Genomic DNA, 18,246 nt, shown 5'->3' on the forward strand with positions numbered 1-18,246 from the left:
GAACAATTATCTATATAACATTTAAAGATAGAAAAAAGACCTGCAATAGGAATATTAGCTCTTACATAATGCATCTTTAGTTTCCAAAATTACATTACAAAATTAATTGTTAATTAATCTATAAAATCCCCAACCCCCATTCCCACAAAATAATCTAGTTGGGCTAAGCAAAGTGACGAAAACTGAAGGCATGATATGATTTAGGAAGTTGGGAATCAAAGCAGTTCCATTGGATAATATGAGCCCTAGTCTTACTTGCTGTTTCCTTTCCTCATGTTGGCATTTCAAAATTTTAAATTGGTTGGGCTACTCTGGAATCAAATTATTTTAACAGCATTCGGAAATGAAATCTTAAACTCTAGCAATAAATTAACAGAATGCAAGAGACAGCATGTTATATAACAGTCTTTAAGGAATAACTTTTATAGTCACTGAAAGCTGGACCCGTTTTTTATATATATATATATATATATAAGCTTAAACATGTAAATAGTGATAACTGCAGCAGAAAAGTAAAAGATTTTTTTCTGCTTTTTTTAATAATTATTATTATTAATTTAAGAAGCTTTTATTCAGGATAAAAGCTATTGAAAGCTATATTACAAAGAGAACTGAACTGATAAATGCTGAGTATATTTGGTAGGATATAACATGCAAGGAATTCAGGAAGAAAATGAGTCGTAAATATTTTGCTCATAGAACTGGAGATCTGAAACATCAATTTAACAAACTTTTGCAAACTAAATAAACAGACACATGCTTTGCTAGTTCTTGTAAATCAATGAGTAACTTCACAAGGCCACATAAATGTTGGCTATATTTAAAGGATGTTACATGTGATAGAACTGATTAAACACATTTAATATAAGATTTTAACACAGAGATCTATGCTATGCTTCATCCATAACAACAATTTGGAGAATTTGGATGTGACGCAAATAAAGGTAAGCAGTTAACATGTACACAGACAATTCTTGAAATCTTTGTTAAGGATCAACAGTAGCAAAGATCCCTATATTAAATTTATATCTGAAAAGTGTTCAATCAGTTCTATAACATATGTTATATTGGTGCATACCAACATTGTCCTTTAATATTTACAGTTTTTTATAGAACTCCAGTGAAAATGAGGGAAATTGATCAATTGTTGACCTATACATAAAATCTAATTAAGGGGATACTCCATTCAACGTTCCGTAACTTATTCTCCAAATCCAGAGAAAGGTGTCAATCAAGTAAATATAAAAAATTTGACACATGTCAACTAGATACATTACTATTGTGACCAATCATCATCATAGCTGAAATGCATGATTATATTATGGTTTAGATAATACTCTCTGTAAACATTCCTACAAGTATAAAGGTAATATAGGAGAGAGGTAATATAGACCTAGCCTGTTCCTCAATCCTTTTCTGAGAATAAAATACTGTTTATACAAAAATAAGTAAATAATTGACCAATTTCCCAAATTTTAGTAAAAAGAAATTTAAAAGACTAAGAATTCTTTGATTATTGCATTGATTTTCTACTCAAAATTAGATCTGATCCAATACAGATCCATAGTATAGCAAGCTGAATAATTCACGACTTTTTATAACAATCCTTATAATCCCTGTTTATACAGAATTGACATTTTATAATAGAGAGCTACGTCTGCCAAGAATCCTTGTGTAAATCAGAATCAGATTCTAGTCATTTTTAGGCTTGGGTGGAAATCTCCCATTGATGAAAGTTTGTTTTGTCCCATTAATCAAAGATTTCTTGTTCTTTTAAGGGGTTAGCAAATGAAATGAGTGTTCTTACGAGGGTTTGTGTTACCATTAGTAGCCCAACTATTCGCTGGTGAACCCATTGGCGCACCTGCTGTTCCACCGAACGGGTTATTATTTGAGTAAGCTGTTGCCATCACGTTTTGCACACTCTCCATAAAAGGATTGCTGGTCATATTGAGGAGATCATCGCTTGGTCTAGCAGCACCACCAGCTGATGCTGGAGGCATGCCTGATGTTGGTGAGTTGGGTCCAAATAGATCAATACTACCAGATTTCTGAGAAGCTGGAGAGGAGAAAGGGTTACTTTGTGGAGGTGTTGATGTGACTCCAGTGGAACCTGGGGAACTTGTTAACTCTTGTACCCTCTGTTCCTTTAATGAGAAAAAAAAATTCAACGTCTAACTTTTAAAACGATACTTAGTACCCCAAAAAATCAATGATGGTCACTCTTTTTTATTCCTTTATTACCCAGTCAATAAGAAGAACTAAGTCAAGGTATGGCAGCATACATTATGCTGTAGAATACAATATACAATCTAGAGGACTGAGGTCACTAAATTCAAAAAAGAGCATAGTCAAGGTATAGTAGCACCCATTATGCTGTGGAATATTCTCTAGAGGATTGGGGGTCATTGAATTCCAGAAATTTATTTGTCAAATGTAAGCAGCTGAGAGGGCCGGTTGGAGGGAATCAAGCTTTCTGTCCTACTTTTCTGCACCAACTGGGCTAATGGAGACAGACATAAGTCATATAGTGTTCTATGACTAATATGAGGGAAATTTTGCCAGGACAACAATTATTCAAACTGTCAACGGTTCTTTTCATGCACGCCTAGGTGTACAAGGGGCCTTGCCTGGCAGACCCTGAACCGACCTTGAGTTGTTGTAATCTGTTATTTTCTTCCTCTAATATTCGTCTCTTTTCTTCATCACTTACTTTAACGGTACTGTTACTAGATATGGTATTTAATGCTGTCGAAAAACCAGCTGGCCTAAAATATATGAACAGATAATTCAAAAATCCCTGCAAAACAGTAGAACAAAACAGATTTTAAGATGAATAGAGAGGTGGTTTATTCATAGTGTTTCAGGTTATAAATCACTTTTCAAATGATGATCCAGTGGCTACACAGATCTACCATCTTGTCCAGCCTCTGTTACTCTGTTAGTCACTAGTGCTGCCTTTCCCCCTCCCTTTTAATTGATATATGAAAATTTTTATTCCAATAATTTGCCTGCGCACAGGGATTTTTTAAGATATGCATGGGTTGGGGATTGAAGTGGGTACAACAAACTACAACTAAAATTATTTTGTTGGCCCGCAATGACTACTTATTAAGGAAAGAAATGAAATCCTACTTTTCTGCTGCATCCTGGCTAATGGAAGACGGGTATACTAGTACATGCAGTGTGCTATGTGGGAAACTTTGCCCAGACAGAGTGTCACTATGGCCTACTGTCAAGGGTTCTTTTTTTGTGCAAGCCAATGTGTACACAGAACCCATTAGAATGACTATTCACTCCTTACTATCCAAGAAAATTGGGAGGAACTTTCTTGGCCAACACCGAGATTGAACACGGAATCTCCAGGTTTGCGAGCTAGAGCTTTACTCACTGAGTCACAGCAGCTCCTTTTCAATGAAAGAGATTTGAAAACCCAGGAAGTTAACCTAACGTGAGGTAACCCAGATTTTTAATGGTGGTACTATACAACAAATCTTTAATAGCTGACCCAGATCTAGATGGAGAGAGAAATGGGGTTTAACATCCACTCGACACAAAGTAGGTCATTTCAGGACTAACATATGGTTTAATTTGCTTGCGTGTAGGGGGCTTTAGCAGTGGGAGGAAACCGAAGGACTCAGAGAACATCCAACCCGGGAATCGAAACCACGCAAGTTGACTCAATGACGGGCCTTGTGATACAGCGCGCACGTGCTAACCATTGGGCTATCCGACCCCCTCCAGATGTAGATGGAAGAAATGAAATAATCTGGATGTAGATTAAAGAAATTAAGTAATCCAATTCACTTACATGGCATTTGTAGCAGGGGGTGATCCAGCTTTCTTTCCTTCTAACTGAGCCAAATGTTGTTCTAAAGCGTCCAATAAACTAGCAGGTGCCTATTAAATACATAATAAAAATATGGTTATCTTTATTAAACTCATTCCCTCGTGTCTTCATACTCCCATCTACAATTACAAGCAATTCTGGCCATGTGTTAACTTTTGTTAATGAATACAGAATTTTTTTTCTTTTCCTTTATAATTCACTGAAATATTATTTTGTTTAATTTTCAAGTGATTCTATACTGTTGCTTTAAATATCTGTGAGTATTTCTTATATCAAGCAAACTGCTTATTTACAGAAAAAGACATTACTCAGGAACTGATATACTATGTTAAATATAGCACTACATTATAATGGATGCATTTTTAGTATAAAAGCATGTTCAGAATCATTATCTAATTAAAGATCAATTTGGAAAGGATGATTTCATGGTCTTCACATGCTTATAAGAATTCTAATTACTCAGCCATCTAAGTTTGATTTTTAAATTATTATGAATATGGGGTAAACTTTTCTAAGCATTCCATTCACTCAGCAATTTAAGCTTGATTTTCACTGAGCCCTTAATGTTTGATTATCAAAACCATTTAACTTTGATTTTCAAGACACTTATAAATATTGGTAATATTGTTTAGCATTCTATTCAGCGAGGCATTTAAATTTTATGTTGAAACTTCTGTGAATGGGGGTAGAAAAAATACCTAATTCTTTTTTTTTTACAATAAAAGAGTACAGCAATTGTCCAAAGAACAAGTCAGAGCCTCAGGTTTTTTTAGGCACATGTTTCCCATGAAAATCAACAAGATGAGTAGCGCTTGAGGACCATTTCATGGTCCCAAAAAGGTAGAGCATTCTGAAAAAGTTATTTAAGTTTAATAATGAAAATCCAAAACTAAACATTATTTTATATGTTATTAGTTTCAAGATATAAATTGTAAATAAATGCAAGCACAGCAAAAAAAAAAAAATAAAAATAAAAAGTTACTCCCAAAATATTGTTTGTCTTCATCAAATACGACAGATTTTTGGTTGTCAGTTTAATTCTATATTGAAATAATAAGACATGAGTTCACCACTCACTTAATACGGCACCATAATCAGGTAAATCATTTTTCATTATTTCAAATGTATGCAAAACAAAAGTGTTCTTAGATTATGTAGAAAAAAAAAGAGGGAGGAAAATTAATATCGAGCAGTAACCATAAGGCGTTTAGAGATGAAAGGTATAAAATTAATCATGATAACCAAATTCTGAGTAGAAAATAAAAATGGTAATTTGTCAAACCCTATTCTATATAAAGATGACAAATGAGATAAATTTGGGGATATACGAATAAATAAAATCTAGTATGTGTTGAGCTGAACCAACCTATAATTTAGCCAATGAAAAGATGCTTTTTCTCCAGCAATAGTTGTTTTAGCTAATCACAGTAGTCATAGAGACCCACAATCTAAGTCAGAAAACAATAAAGATATAATTTTATGTAGACTTTTAGGAAATATCAGCACTCCGTGAGAATAAGAGTTCAACCAATTTGGGCTTGATTAATCAACAGGACAAGCATAAGGTGACTTAACATATATAATGGTTTAATGGACTTTTATTGACTGTTCTTAGGACATTAGTGGGGTTTAACGTTCACTCAAAAAGTATACGCTGACTAACACATGGTTTAATTTTATTTCAATAATTTGCTAGTGACTTTAGTAAAGGGAGGAAAGGTGACTAACTGGAAAGGAAGAAAAGAATAGATCAAATAGATTTCCCTGAATAAAAATATTAACTATGTACAAGATATAAGAAGTTAGCATATCTTGTTAAATGGTGTGTTAAGATAAAGTAATATACAAAGTTATAATAAGGTCTAAGATGATATAGGATTTTTTTAAGGAACTGACAACCCAACCCTGTGATAAATTTGATTATTGAGAGATATTTTGGGAGTAACAGTAAGTGACTGACTGACTGACTTACTCCATTTTTTCGTTCATCCAATCCCTGGCAAAAAAAAAGTTAAAAAAAAAAACAACACAAACTTAACAAAAACTAGAAAACAATATTACAGAAAAAAAATACATCTATATACTTTGGATACAATTGAACATAAATAAGTAGTAAAGTAGCATATTTTTAAAATAAGGAGAGAGAGATAATACTAATAATTTATCATTTCATTTCATGCATTAACTAGATAAATACTTTTTTTTTAATTAAATGCAAAATAAACAAATCTGAAATAAATTTTGAAAAACAAGCACTGATGAGGCTACAAATTGAGCAGGAATTCAAAGCAATTACTTTATTTTGGTGTGTGACAGACAAAATATAACACGTCAAAAAGTGACGATAACATTAAGGTTTGAGATTCTTGGAGAAAGCATTTTGCCAGTCAGTCACTTGAAGGTGAAATGGGTGATAGAGGGTAAGAAGGGAGATAGGTTTATTAGAAAGAGTATATTACTAACAGCTAAGCTAAATAACAAACCACAATATCACACATTTAAAGAAGAAATTCTGTGAATAATCTAAATCAATGACTTCTTGTCCATGTCTCATATTCTAGAGACTCCCTTCTAAGTAAATAAGAAACTGTAAGAAATTTTTGGAATAATTTGTTGTAGAATAATATCATACCATAGATGGGTCAATACATCAAAGCAAGAGGAATTCTACTTCAGACAATGTCAGCAAAAAATCAATTCCAGAGAAGGAAATAGAAAACATTCTAATAGAAGCTAAATTTTTGATCAACAATTTAAAGTTGTTTTTGTTTTCATTTTCTAAAAAGGTAGTAATAATGAATGAATAAAATGGTGTTTAACAACCTACTTTTCTGCTTCAACCCAGGCTAATGAAGATAGGAGGTTGTAATAACAGTGTGAAAGGAATGTATGAAGAATTTCGTCTTTATATGTGTAATCATACGAGTTAGTATAAAGTTGTGTATTATATTCTTACCTTGGCTAAATCAGGTATATCACCTTTATCTATACCAACATTCTACAAAACAAAACAAATGAAATGAGGCTTAATGGCCTACTTTTCTGTACCGACTGGGATAATGAAGACGAACATATGCCATACAGTGTGCTATGAGGGAAATTTTGCCTTGACAGCTGCACTATAGCCTACTCTTATATCAAATTCCAACTGACAAGGGTATACACAGGACCTCGGTTTTTCGTACCTTCTGAACGACTTGAAACTGTTCCTTGTCAGACCCTCTGTCTTGTACAACTGACAAGGGGAAAACATGCCAGAAAATCATGAGGATGTTTTCCGGAGAAATTTTGCTTTGCCAGGATGAAAATCTGTATGGAGACCAACGTCTGTATTTGTGATCAGACAGTCATTAATATTTAATTTTTGTAAGTTTGACTAAAAGAAAAGACTTACTTCTGCCACTCTAAGGAATTCTGAGACTTTATCCATTCTCACCAGGAATCTTTTATAAATTTCTAAACCTTCTTTACATTGTTTTTTGTTCATGTCAAAATATTTTTCTGAAAATAAAAAAGTATATAGAATGAGTGCTAACCTTACAAGTGATGGACCATAATCTCAAATGTTTAAAACAACACCCACCTTGAGCTTGGCTTGAAATGTTTCCCGGTTTAGCAGTATCCGACAGTGGTAGTAAGTGATCAGACTTTAGACCACAATTCTCATGCATCACCTCAAGGACATTTAAGTACGCCTTTCCAAATTGAACATGAGGATTTTGATACAATATGTAATTCCTATGTCACTGGTTGTTTTAAGTGTATATGTGTTCTCAGCAGACCCACCGTCCTACACCACTGCCATTGGGAAACCACGCTGGATATCTGATCAATAACCAACATGCTCTAGCAATTTATGTTAGAGATGAGCCGATTATCGGAAACAAAATAATTGTGGTATCAATAAGTATCAGTATTTACCGATAATTGGTCATTTTTACAGATATATTGACTGATATTCAATTGTAAAGAAATTTTATGATGGCTGAATTTTATGTTTTACTGAAAGTATCTGATATCAATTTTACCAATGGCTAATCTCTAATTTATTTTACATGCTTACCAAGTAAATTAATAATTCCATCATTGTAACATGCAAATAATCGAATAAGATCTTTAAATAGTAATAAGAAAGCTGCATTCATCACACCATTGGTCAGTTCATTCGGAGAAGTCTGCAAGAAAAATAAAGTTACAGGTCAACATAGCTTGCTAAACATTATCTCCCTTTACTGAGAGATATCAGTAGGCACTGAAATAAGAAATGAAATAGGGTTTAACATCCTACTTATCTTCTCCATTCTTGGATAATGAAGATGGGCACACACCAGCAGTGCGCTATCATGGATAATTTGCCCAAACAGCCACGCTACGACCCATCCTTATTTCAAATTCCAACAGTCAAGGGTTCTTTACCTGCTAGCAAATGTCTATTTATGGACCCTTGATTTTTTCCTACCATCCGAATAACTAAATGTTTTTCCTTTCCCGAACCTCCAACCTACACCACTGACAAATGGGGTTTAACTTTCACCCGACACAACAACATCTTAAAGCATTGCGGGGACTTAAACATGGATAAATTTTATTCAATAAGCTTGCACACACAGGTATTTAGCAGTGGACGGGACCAGAGGGAACACATGACATTGGACAGACGACCCTACTTATTACGTACAAGCAGGGAACCCAAACCCTGACACTTGACTCAACAACAGACATTTTGATCTAACGCGCATGCTCCAGTCTCCCGCAAGTATAATTAAAACTGATCTCGTCATAAATTTTAAAATCTTGCATCAATAAGAATCTTATTCAAGAACCATAATATTCTACTTACGTCAAATTCTATCAGTGCGTCAATTTGTTGCTGTAATACGGGTAGTGATTTTAATAACTGAAAATAAAACATGAGTATTATTCATAATGTATTTAATTTAAAATTGGAATCCTTTGAAATGCTTGGATTAATTCAAAATTCATTTTTAATCTGTCTACTGGTATATTAATTATAGTCAATTCTTTACAGTTCTTGAATTTACTTGATGTCGGGTTTAACATCTGCTTCCATCTAGGGTGATATCGAAGACAAATATCTGAGGAAACTTACGTGAAGAGCCAAACCAATAGTTCTAACCAAATCCCTAATTTATAGAATTTTAGTCCTATCGGGCCAAACAGCCCAAAGGACTTACATTACAAATTGTAATTTACAATAGCCCCCCTGCTGTTCATTAGCTTATATTTTCGCTGCTTATTCAGATTTATTCAATTGAATTTGATTGGTCCAATAGGAACAGGGGCAGGTCCACACTGACGTGAGCAAATTTGTTTTTTTTCTGCTCTTATTTGGGAAGTTTTTAGCTTTTAACATAATCTTAGAACATCTATCACATTTATTTTGCTTACTTTATCTGTGTTCATCGTTCGTAATAAACCATCATCTTTTCTGTAAAACAAATAATACTGTCAAAAGTTAAAACCATAACTGGATCCCATGAGTGACAGTACATCTAGATAGGGGTCAAATCTTGTATCTGAGCTCAATATTTCCACTTTTTTGGATGCCCTCTCAATGATACAAAAGTCACTACAATTTGTCTATTGATGTTATAACCTAACTACTCATAATGCTGTATCATGTATAATAAAGTCCATCCTTTAAAGGGCCTAAATTATAGCAGGAAAAAAAGAGACAGAATCTTACCCTCGCTTCACTTTACAGAAATCAAATGCCATCTGTCGGTAGGAAAAGGCTTTCTGATTTAAATATTTTGAGTATCTCCTGATAGCTGTAGACATGTCAAAGGCTGAAAAAATGATTTTTCAGTATGCAATATTAGAGGAATACATAATATTATTAAGAATTGTTATATAGCGCCCTTTCCACAAAGTGTGATCATAGGTGTTATCCTATAAACAGTTGATAAACAAAAACATGAAGTAAAAAAAGATCACTTTAAAGTAAAATATAAAATGACAAGGAAAATGTTGTTAAAAAGACAGGATACAGTTATATAAAATGACACAGATAATAATCATGAACTATTTCAAACAGATGAGTTTTAAGACTTTTTATAAAATTTGATATAGAGATGCATGGAGATTGCGCCTAGCCTTTTTATTCAATATAAACAATATTCACCATAAATGCAATAACTGAACTCACACTTCGCTGGATAACCAGAGAACTGACAACATTGTTCTTCAAGATAACACAGTTGTAATTGCCATATGAATCAAATTCATGTTCATCAATTAAACAGAGAGAGCTGATTCACTATAAATTAATAATACATGTGTTCTGTGGCAAATTTGTGTAAATGAATAGATTTGTGTTCATCTTGACATTATGGTGTATTCATGTACATGTTTGGCAACAGCATTGAATTATCTCTTTATATATTAGATTGTGGACTAAAAGACATCTTAATTTATACAGAATAAATGAAATAGGCTTTAACATCCTACTTTTCTACAACAGTGTACTATGAGGGGGAAACTGTGACAATTCCATCTACTCTTCATGTGCACGGGGCCTCGATTTTAATCCCATCTTGACTAGAGACCTTCCGCGTCCTGCAACACTAACAAGGGGAAATCCTGATGAAAAATCGTAAAGGAGTTTCTCAGCCAACACCAGGATTAAACCCAAGACTTACTGGTTAGTGAGTGAGTCATTTAGTTGCCTTTTAAAGAATTAGCTTGTGATAAGAATATATATAAAATACTGTAACTATACATACACGAGCCAGTCTTGTCAATAAAAGTGTTGAGATTAAATGTACAGTTGTTGGAGGCTAAATACTGTGTAAATCTCTGAAATTAAATATTCAATTAATTTAACAAACATTTTATTAAACCTCCAGGCTAGCGAGTCAGCTTCTTACCCACCGTGATCCCCTTAATTATAAGAGAAACCAGCGTAATTGTTCTCACAGCCATACAATCTGATTAAAATACACATCTATATTTTGTTTCGTTTTTTATACTTTCAATGGCCTACACGACATGAAGATCTGACCAGTTGTTTTGGTAGGTCGCGTCAGAGGTCATATGAACGGCTTTTGACCTCATGGCGTCAGGCATTTGATTAACCAATCAATCAGTGGATTACCCACAGATCCGTGCACGTCACGCCAAAACTCGCCGTAACAGACCGTTTCATTGGTTAATCCCTCACATAATCCAGAACACGTCAATAATAACAACCCTTCCAGATCCTAGTCTAGTAAAGACAAGTAAAACAAAATTTTGAACTATAAAAACGAAACAAAATAGTATCTGCATTTTAATCAGATTGGGGAGAGAGAGAGAGAAATTGGGTTTAACGTCCACTCGACACAAACTAGGTCATTTCGGGACTAACATATGGTTTAATTTTTATTTACACAATTCGCTTGCGCGTAGGGGTCTTTTAGCAGTGGGAGGAAACCGGAGGACCCGGAGAAAACCCACGAGGTTGGACAGGCGACCCTACTCCTTGCCACGTACAACCGGGGATTCGAAACCACGCCAGTCGACTCAATGACAGACTTTATGATACAGCGCGCACACGCTAACCATTCAGCCATCCAACCCCCCTAATCAGATTGGACAGCCATATTAAGAAGTTATTGTTAATTATGCACACACATACAGTATATCCTACTCAAAACCAGTGTCAGATTTAGATGGAAGAGAGGTCCTACCCTAGGTTATTCCACTTATAAATGTGGCCCCACCCAATCCCCAGCCCTCATGACTAGAGGAAGATGAAAGTGTGTTTTAAAGGAGCTAAATCGCTAATACCTGAGACCCACAAATTGACACAAATGGGTCGCAACATAATATAATAATGTTATATGAATGTAAATAAACTGATTTACATTGAATCGTTTCCGTTTTTACTCTAATTTCAAGGCAGTTATGTTTGGCGAAATACGCCAGAAGTCTCAATCAAATGTTAATCTCTAGCGACTGGTTATTCCAGTCTATACCGATAGTATTTATTGAACATGCTCTCCAGAAAAGAATATGGGGTCACCGTTTGACAAGACATGTGGAATATGTCTAACCTTGTTCATCGGGTCGCTTGTTACAAATTGCGCTGAAACGCATTATGATACACGATTCGTGTACCAATCGTAAAATGTTTATTTTGTCTTAAATATTGGATATCAGAAGCCTATCTTTTCCAGGTAAGATCGCAATATCAATGTTGATTTAAATTGACAAATAATTTGTGTTTTCAATTCAAAGGTTTTGGATGATACTGATATCATGTACACCTTGGTCTGAGGGCCCCTTAGATCTTGAGATCCTAGGAAATCTTCAAAAATGCAAATTTCCATAAAAAGTAATGAATGTTGTGCAGCCATCAATTTTAAGCAGTCCCACCCAATGCCTACTTTGGTATAAAGCTTTGTTTTTTAAAACTGGTCTACTTTCTTATTATACACATATAAGATTTCTGGTGTTTTTAAATTAATAGCTTAAAAGATTTCTGGTGTTTTTAAATTAGCTTAAAAGATTTTTGGTGCTTTTAAATTAGCTTAAAAGATTGCTGGTGTTTTTAAACTTAAATTCAACAAAAACATGTATTAAAAGGTGTTAGAAAATGTAGTTGAGATGGATTCCTGACCTCGTTGTTCATACATGATGATACATAGATAGAAACAAGTTAAAAACTATATTTTTATTTTTTAGTCTGGAATATTTGACCTTCAAACAAGCTTCTCATTTTAAGAACAAAAATCAAAGTTCAAGTGCAGATTTACATCATTTTTGTTAACTTAGAAGTCTCCTCCTATTTAGGTCATTATTATAAATAAATGCATCATAATTGTGGCAGATATTCAACTGTATAAATATTGTTATAATTCTGTGATATAATCCGTAGATAATTATCTATTAAAGGTGATTTGTTTGGGGAGAAATTGTTTTTGGGAGTCATGGAAATATCCAGCTTTATCTGTAATAATACATCAGAGTCAAGCCTTTGAATAAAAGAAACAATGTGCTCTGATTCCCTGATAATGAAAACAACCAAAGTGCTATACAGCAATCATCTCTCGATTAGAATAGAGGATCAATTGACTATCATTAAGATTATTGAATGTAAGATGGCAGAAAATCAATACGAAACATTCAACTAATCACTGGTTAACTAATAATAGGTACAATTCTCCCTCAATACATGGAAACAGTTTAAAATGAGTTTCAGACATGTAACCTTGACCTTCAATTCACTATCACTCTCTTTCTCGGTTCTGTTTTGTTACTGACATCCCCTGACTTACATAAAAGAGAAAGAAATGGGGTTTAACAGGGGGGTTGGGATGGCCTGGTGGTCTAGAGTGCCACGCTTGCGGTTGTGGTTTCGATCACTGATGTGGGCATATGTGGCTTGGAGATAGGGGTGCCTTCTCAACCTCGTAGGTTTCCTCCGGGTATTCCGGTTTCCTCCCACAGGAAAGACCCCTGCGCGTGCGCTAAGATAAAAAAAAATGAAAAATAAGACAACTTAAACAGGGTTTAACATCCACTCAACACAAACTAAAACATGACACAACTTTATTTCAATAATTTCATGCAATGAATATAATGGGGTTTAACTTCCTACATTTCTGCACCCACTGGGCTAATGTAGATGGGACTAGGCCATAAGGTGGGCTATGCAAGAAATTTTGCCAGGATTATAGCGGCGCTACAGCCTACCCTTGAATTATAACTGTCAAACTGTGATGTTCTTTTACGTACATGCTAATATCTCCTGTTTTTGATACCACCTGAAAGACTTGGCACTGTCATTGTCAGGCCCTTTGTTCTACCCCACGCACAAGCGGGAACCACGCCAGAAAATTTCAAGGCACTTTCTCTGCCAACACTAGGATAGAACACAAGACCTCATTGTGTCACCACTGCTCCCTCATTTGCTGGCACATACATGTATAGGTCTTTAGAAGAGGGCAGAAACCAGAGAATCGGGAGAAAATCCACAAGGTTGAACAGGTGACCCAACTCCTCCTTGTCACGTACAAGCTGGGAATCAAAATCACACCATTGACACAATGACAGACCTTATGATTTAAAGTGCAAGATGTAGACCACTTAACCACTCCCCTCACCTTCATTTATATGAACTCACCTCATTTCCATAGTTCATCAAGTTATGTATACTGATGAGTGATTTAAAGACAACCACCCAACTTGGATGTTGAGTTCTTTCAATAAGGAGATTAGCAAGTTGTGGAATTGACACATTCGGTTCATTTGTGCACTGTAATAAATCTGAAATATACAAGCGAAAAATAGATTGTGAGTATAACACAAAAATTTTAAATAAAATCATTGCGATTCAATAATGCATACAGAACTTACTGACCATTATTTAATAGTAGATTCAGTCACGGCAAAAACAAATTGGTAGACCACTTTGATTTGGGTAAAAAAAATATAAAATATCTGACTCATTGTATTTTGTGTGTTTCCAGGCTTACATTCATGTACATGTATTCCCTATACATGTACATGCACATTTCTTACATTGAATGAGGGGATCACGGGGGCTAAGTGGGTAAGATGCTGGCTCGCTAGCCTGGAGGTTGGGTGTTTGATCCCTGCATTGGCCGAGAAAGTTCATCCAGATTTTCAGGCATGGTTTCCCCTTGTCAGTGATGCAGGATGGAGGGCCTGACAAGGATACAATGTAGCTGTCTAGTCGTTCGGATGGGACAAAAAACTAGGGGTCCCGTGTACACATTGGCGTGCAAGTAAAAAAATCCCTTGGTAGTTGGAATTCAATATAAGAGTAGGCCATAGCCCGGGCAAAATTTCCCTCATAGCACACTGTATGGCGTATGCCCGTCTTCATCAACCCGGTTTAGGAGCAGAACAGTAGAACGTTAAACCCCTTTTCATTTCATTTATATTGAATGAAAATGATTGCAGAGAATCAATCATATCAAATGGTGTAGAAAACAGTATCTAATCATTGTTAAATACATGTACATTGTTTGAAGATGAAATTTGGTAAAATTAATTACTCCAATTGTAAAGAAGGAGGAGGCTGGTTGGGCAGTGAATGAATACAGATCAACATGTACTTAAGTTGTACATGTAAATGTGATTATTTCCATCTCGCCTGATGTTACAACGACCTTATTTCTCTTGCCAGAAGGATTTTATTTAATGTCATCCTGTGTCATTACCTTCCTGGTTACAGTGACATACTTGTAGACTGATTTTATTTCAAACTTTAAATGACCCTAGACTCAATCATCCATAATCCAAGCACTCCAATAATTAAAGTAGCAATTTAATTAAACAAACCACATAAAATTCATGCAAATCCAATATTTAAAGTTGAAAGTAGCTATATACTGTTATAAATTTAACAAACCAACAGTGAGGCTGATGTTCCCCACCACAATCCCAAAATAAATAGATGACACATATATATTAATTAATCCCAAATTAAATAGATGACACATATTAATTAATTAATCCCAAATTAAATAGATGACACATATTAATTAATCTCAAATTAAATAGATGACACATATTAATTAATTGCACATTTATCTTTTTAAAAAGTATCGAGCAATCAAACTGATTATCTATACTTAGTTTACGCATAAAATGTTCAGTCAAAGTTTTGAAGTACCTGGTAGTGAAACTCTATGCTAAGTTTCATCCCTCTCCATGTGTTTGAATCAAAGTTATCTTGTCCCAAAGCATTGGCCAATGAAATTGCCTACCCCTGCTTAGCTTTAGTGGAAAATGTTCATCAATGAACTCGGTCAAGACATTCACCTAATGAACACCTACACCAGTGATTCTCAACCAGTGTGCCGCCAAATCTTACCAAGTGTGCCCCAAATTTTAAACGGCACACCAAGTAAATTTCTCACTAAAGAAGCTAGCTATTTGACTGATGATTTTTGAAACACTACAATAAAGTAAGTTCATAGCTGTGTTTTTCTTTATTTAGTTTGAGTCATTCTATGTGTCTATGATTAGTATTTGTCTAATTTTGTATTCTGTCTAACTTAACATGTTTTTATTTTGCAAAATTCAAATATTTTTCATATATATATTTAGCCAGGTGTGCTGCTATTTTTTCATGTGTTCCAAGGTGTGCCGTTGGCAATAAAAGGTTGAGAACCACTGATCTACACCAAGTTTGAACATTCTACCATAATTAAGTATGTTCCAAAGTCTTGACCCATCAAGTTGCTTATCATTACTTTGCCTAAGCAGAAAATTCTCATCATCGAAATTAGTCAAGGTATTGATTTAATGAATCTAGAGTTTCATCACTCAATTTTTCATCCAATTAGAACCAAAGTTATTATGTTCCAAAGTCTCAAGCAATCAAATTGCTTATCTCTGCTTAGCCATAGTGGAAAATGTGCATGACTAAACACCGTCAAGGCATTAAACTAAAAGACTCCTACACTAAGTTTGAAAATTCTACCTCAATTACATGTAGTAGTAGAGTTATTGGAAGTAAGAAAAACCAAGGTCCTGTGTATACATTGGCATGCACATAAAAGAACTGACTTAAGAGTGGGCTGTGTATTGCTGCTGTCATGGCAAAGTTTCCCTCATAACACACTCATGGCATATGCTCATCTTCATTATTACAGTCAGTGCAGAAAAGTAGGACGTTAAATTCCATTTCAAGTCTATAATAAAGTGAAGTGATAACCACGAGGAAAAAAAAAGAAGAAAAAAAAGGTGTGCAATGTAATATATAACAATATCCTGTATGTAATTAAAAGTTAATTTCACAGATTTTTATTTGACTTTAATTAAAAAATGTAGACTGAGTTGAGATACATGTATCCCCAGGAAAGAAATGTGTCAGTAATTTTTAACATCAGTCAAGTAGGGATTAAAACTTGTTGACAGAAAGATTAAAAGTGTACAGTGCTATAGGAGTGTTTAAATAGACTGTCCTATATTTGATCTATTTTAACTTTGATTGGAATGTCATTTATGTGAAAATTGTACATCAAATAAAGTATGTTTAACAACCATAATCGACCTTTAACATTAAATAGTAGTACTACTGAAGGCAACCTAAATTTAAAGCGACACTGAACAGTCTGAGCTTTCACAGGAAATAGTACCAGCGTACAATGTACTATTGACCAGAAAATGAGTATGACATCATTGCAGCCATTGTGGAATTGTGACGGAGTATCAAAAATCGAAATCTGTCAACCAATGTGCAATTGTCCAAGGAACAGGCATGCCAAGTATTATGTCGATCGTACACAAATCGACAGAGCCTTAGGCTTTTGTCGTACACGTCGGCCCCAAGAAGAACAAGATGATTAGATGTTGGGGCCCAGTTCCTAGTCCAAAACTGTAAGATTGAATGATAAATCATTTAGAGGATCTAAAAATTTCAAATTAACTATAGAGTCGTTTGGAAATGACCGCTAGATTGGCTTTATGAAATTTCATTTTTCAATTGTATGAGAAGCCGATAATCACAACCACTTGACATTATAATGTCAGCAAGTATGTAGAAATAGTGATCCATGCCAGATACCCAGAAAGTGACAAATTTGGGGACCACGCAAACACCATATGGAAACGGGTAGTTTAAATTTCTTTAAAAAATATATCAAAGATTTGCGTTTGAAATAGTCTTTCAACCCATATTAACCCAATATTTTTCATCAAATATCGAAGAATGTTCCTTTAAAAGTTAAATACATTGTAAAGTCAGGTTAGAAATTTGCACACTCATACAATAAAAACTATAACCACACCCCTATTAATTGAAGAAACAAATGCCTTAAGCATATTTATAAATATAATTCCAATCGCATAAATTAATAGATCGATCATTATTTTGATAAGCTGTCTACATGTATGATAGCCTGGTTAAGTAAGATTACAAACACCGAACACACCCCTTTTATTATCATATGTTGAATTATGTACAGCATTGCACAAATCAAAGAATCAAATCTATTGACATCTTGAAACTTTAGATGGGCATTTTGAGAATATATTTATAAGTAAAACCATTAATAAGTAACATACATGTAATACATGTATTTCATGAAAGGTAGGGGAGGGGTTGGTGGCCAAATGGTCTCACGTGAGCAACTAAGAATCTAATGTCTGTCATTGAGTCAAGTGGTGACAGCTTTGATCCAACACTTGTACATGCCATGGAGCGGGAAGTAGGGAACCCTGCTTAACCTCGTAGATTACTACCCCCGGGTCCTTCAATTCCCTTCCATAGCTATAGAACCCTAAATATAAGCAAATACATAGTTCATAGTTTGTGTTGAGTAGACTCTAAACCCCATCTCTCGCTGTCTCTAATGTATTGATGGCTGAGTTGAATGTTAATGTTGACAGCTGATGAATGTGGTATAAAGGCTATT

At 34.6% G+C, this 18,246-nt stretch overlaps 1 protein-coding gene across 8 annotated transcripts in view; it reads right to left on the bottom strand.

Moving 5' to 3' along the window:
- The window catches only part of LOC126812299 (phosphatidylinositol-binding clathrin assembly protein LAP), a 43,128-nt gene that overhangs the window by 17,874 nt on the left and 7,008 nt on the right, over positions 1-18,246 (bottom strand). For 2 of the 8 annotated variants that reach the window (XM_056098457.1, XM_056098453.1), the window contains exons 2-13: positions 13,980-14,122; positions 10,597-10,669; positions 9,558-9,660; positions 9,260-9,299; positions 8,691-8,747; positions 7,914-8,025; positions 7,245-7,351; positions 6,807-6,848; positions 5,823-5,846; positions 3,812-3,900; positions 2,651-2,768; positions 1,865-2,147 (exon numbers count right to left, since the gene is read on the bottom strand). In XM_056098457.1, the coding sequence (XP_055954432.1) occupies positions 1,865-2,147; positions 2,651-2,768; positions 3,812-3,900; positions 5,823-5,846; positions 6,807-6,848; positions 7,245-7,351; positions 7,914-8,025; positions 8,691-8,747; positions 9,260-9,299; positions 9,558-9,660; positions 10,597-10,669; positions 13,980-14,122 (1,191 nt within the window). Of the gene's footprint in view, positions 1-1,807; positions 2,148-2,650; positions 2,769-3,811; positions 3,901-5,822; positions 5,847-6,806; positions 6,849-7,244; positions 7,352-7,913; positions 8,026-8,690; positions 8,748-9,259; positions 9,300-9,557; positions 9,661-10,596; positions 10,670-13,979; positions 14,123-18,246 lie in introns of all 8 variants that reach the window. The other 6 variants (XM_056098456.1, XM_056098451.1, XM_056098455.1 and 3 more) reach the window with 4 other exon arrangements.

Source organism: Patella vulgata, chromosome 2 (assembly GCF_932274485.2).
Source record: "Patella vulgata chromosome 2, xgPatVulg1.2, whole genome shotgun sequence".
In the NCBI taxonomy this organism is placed as follows: Eukaryota; Metazoa; Mollusca; class Gastropoda; family Patellidae; genus Patella; species Patella vulgata.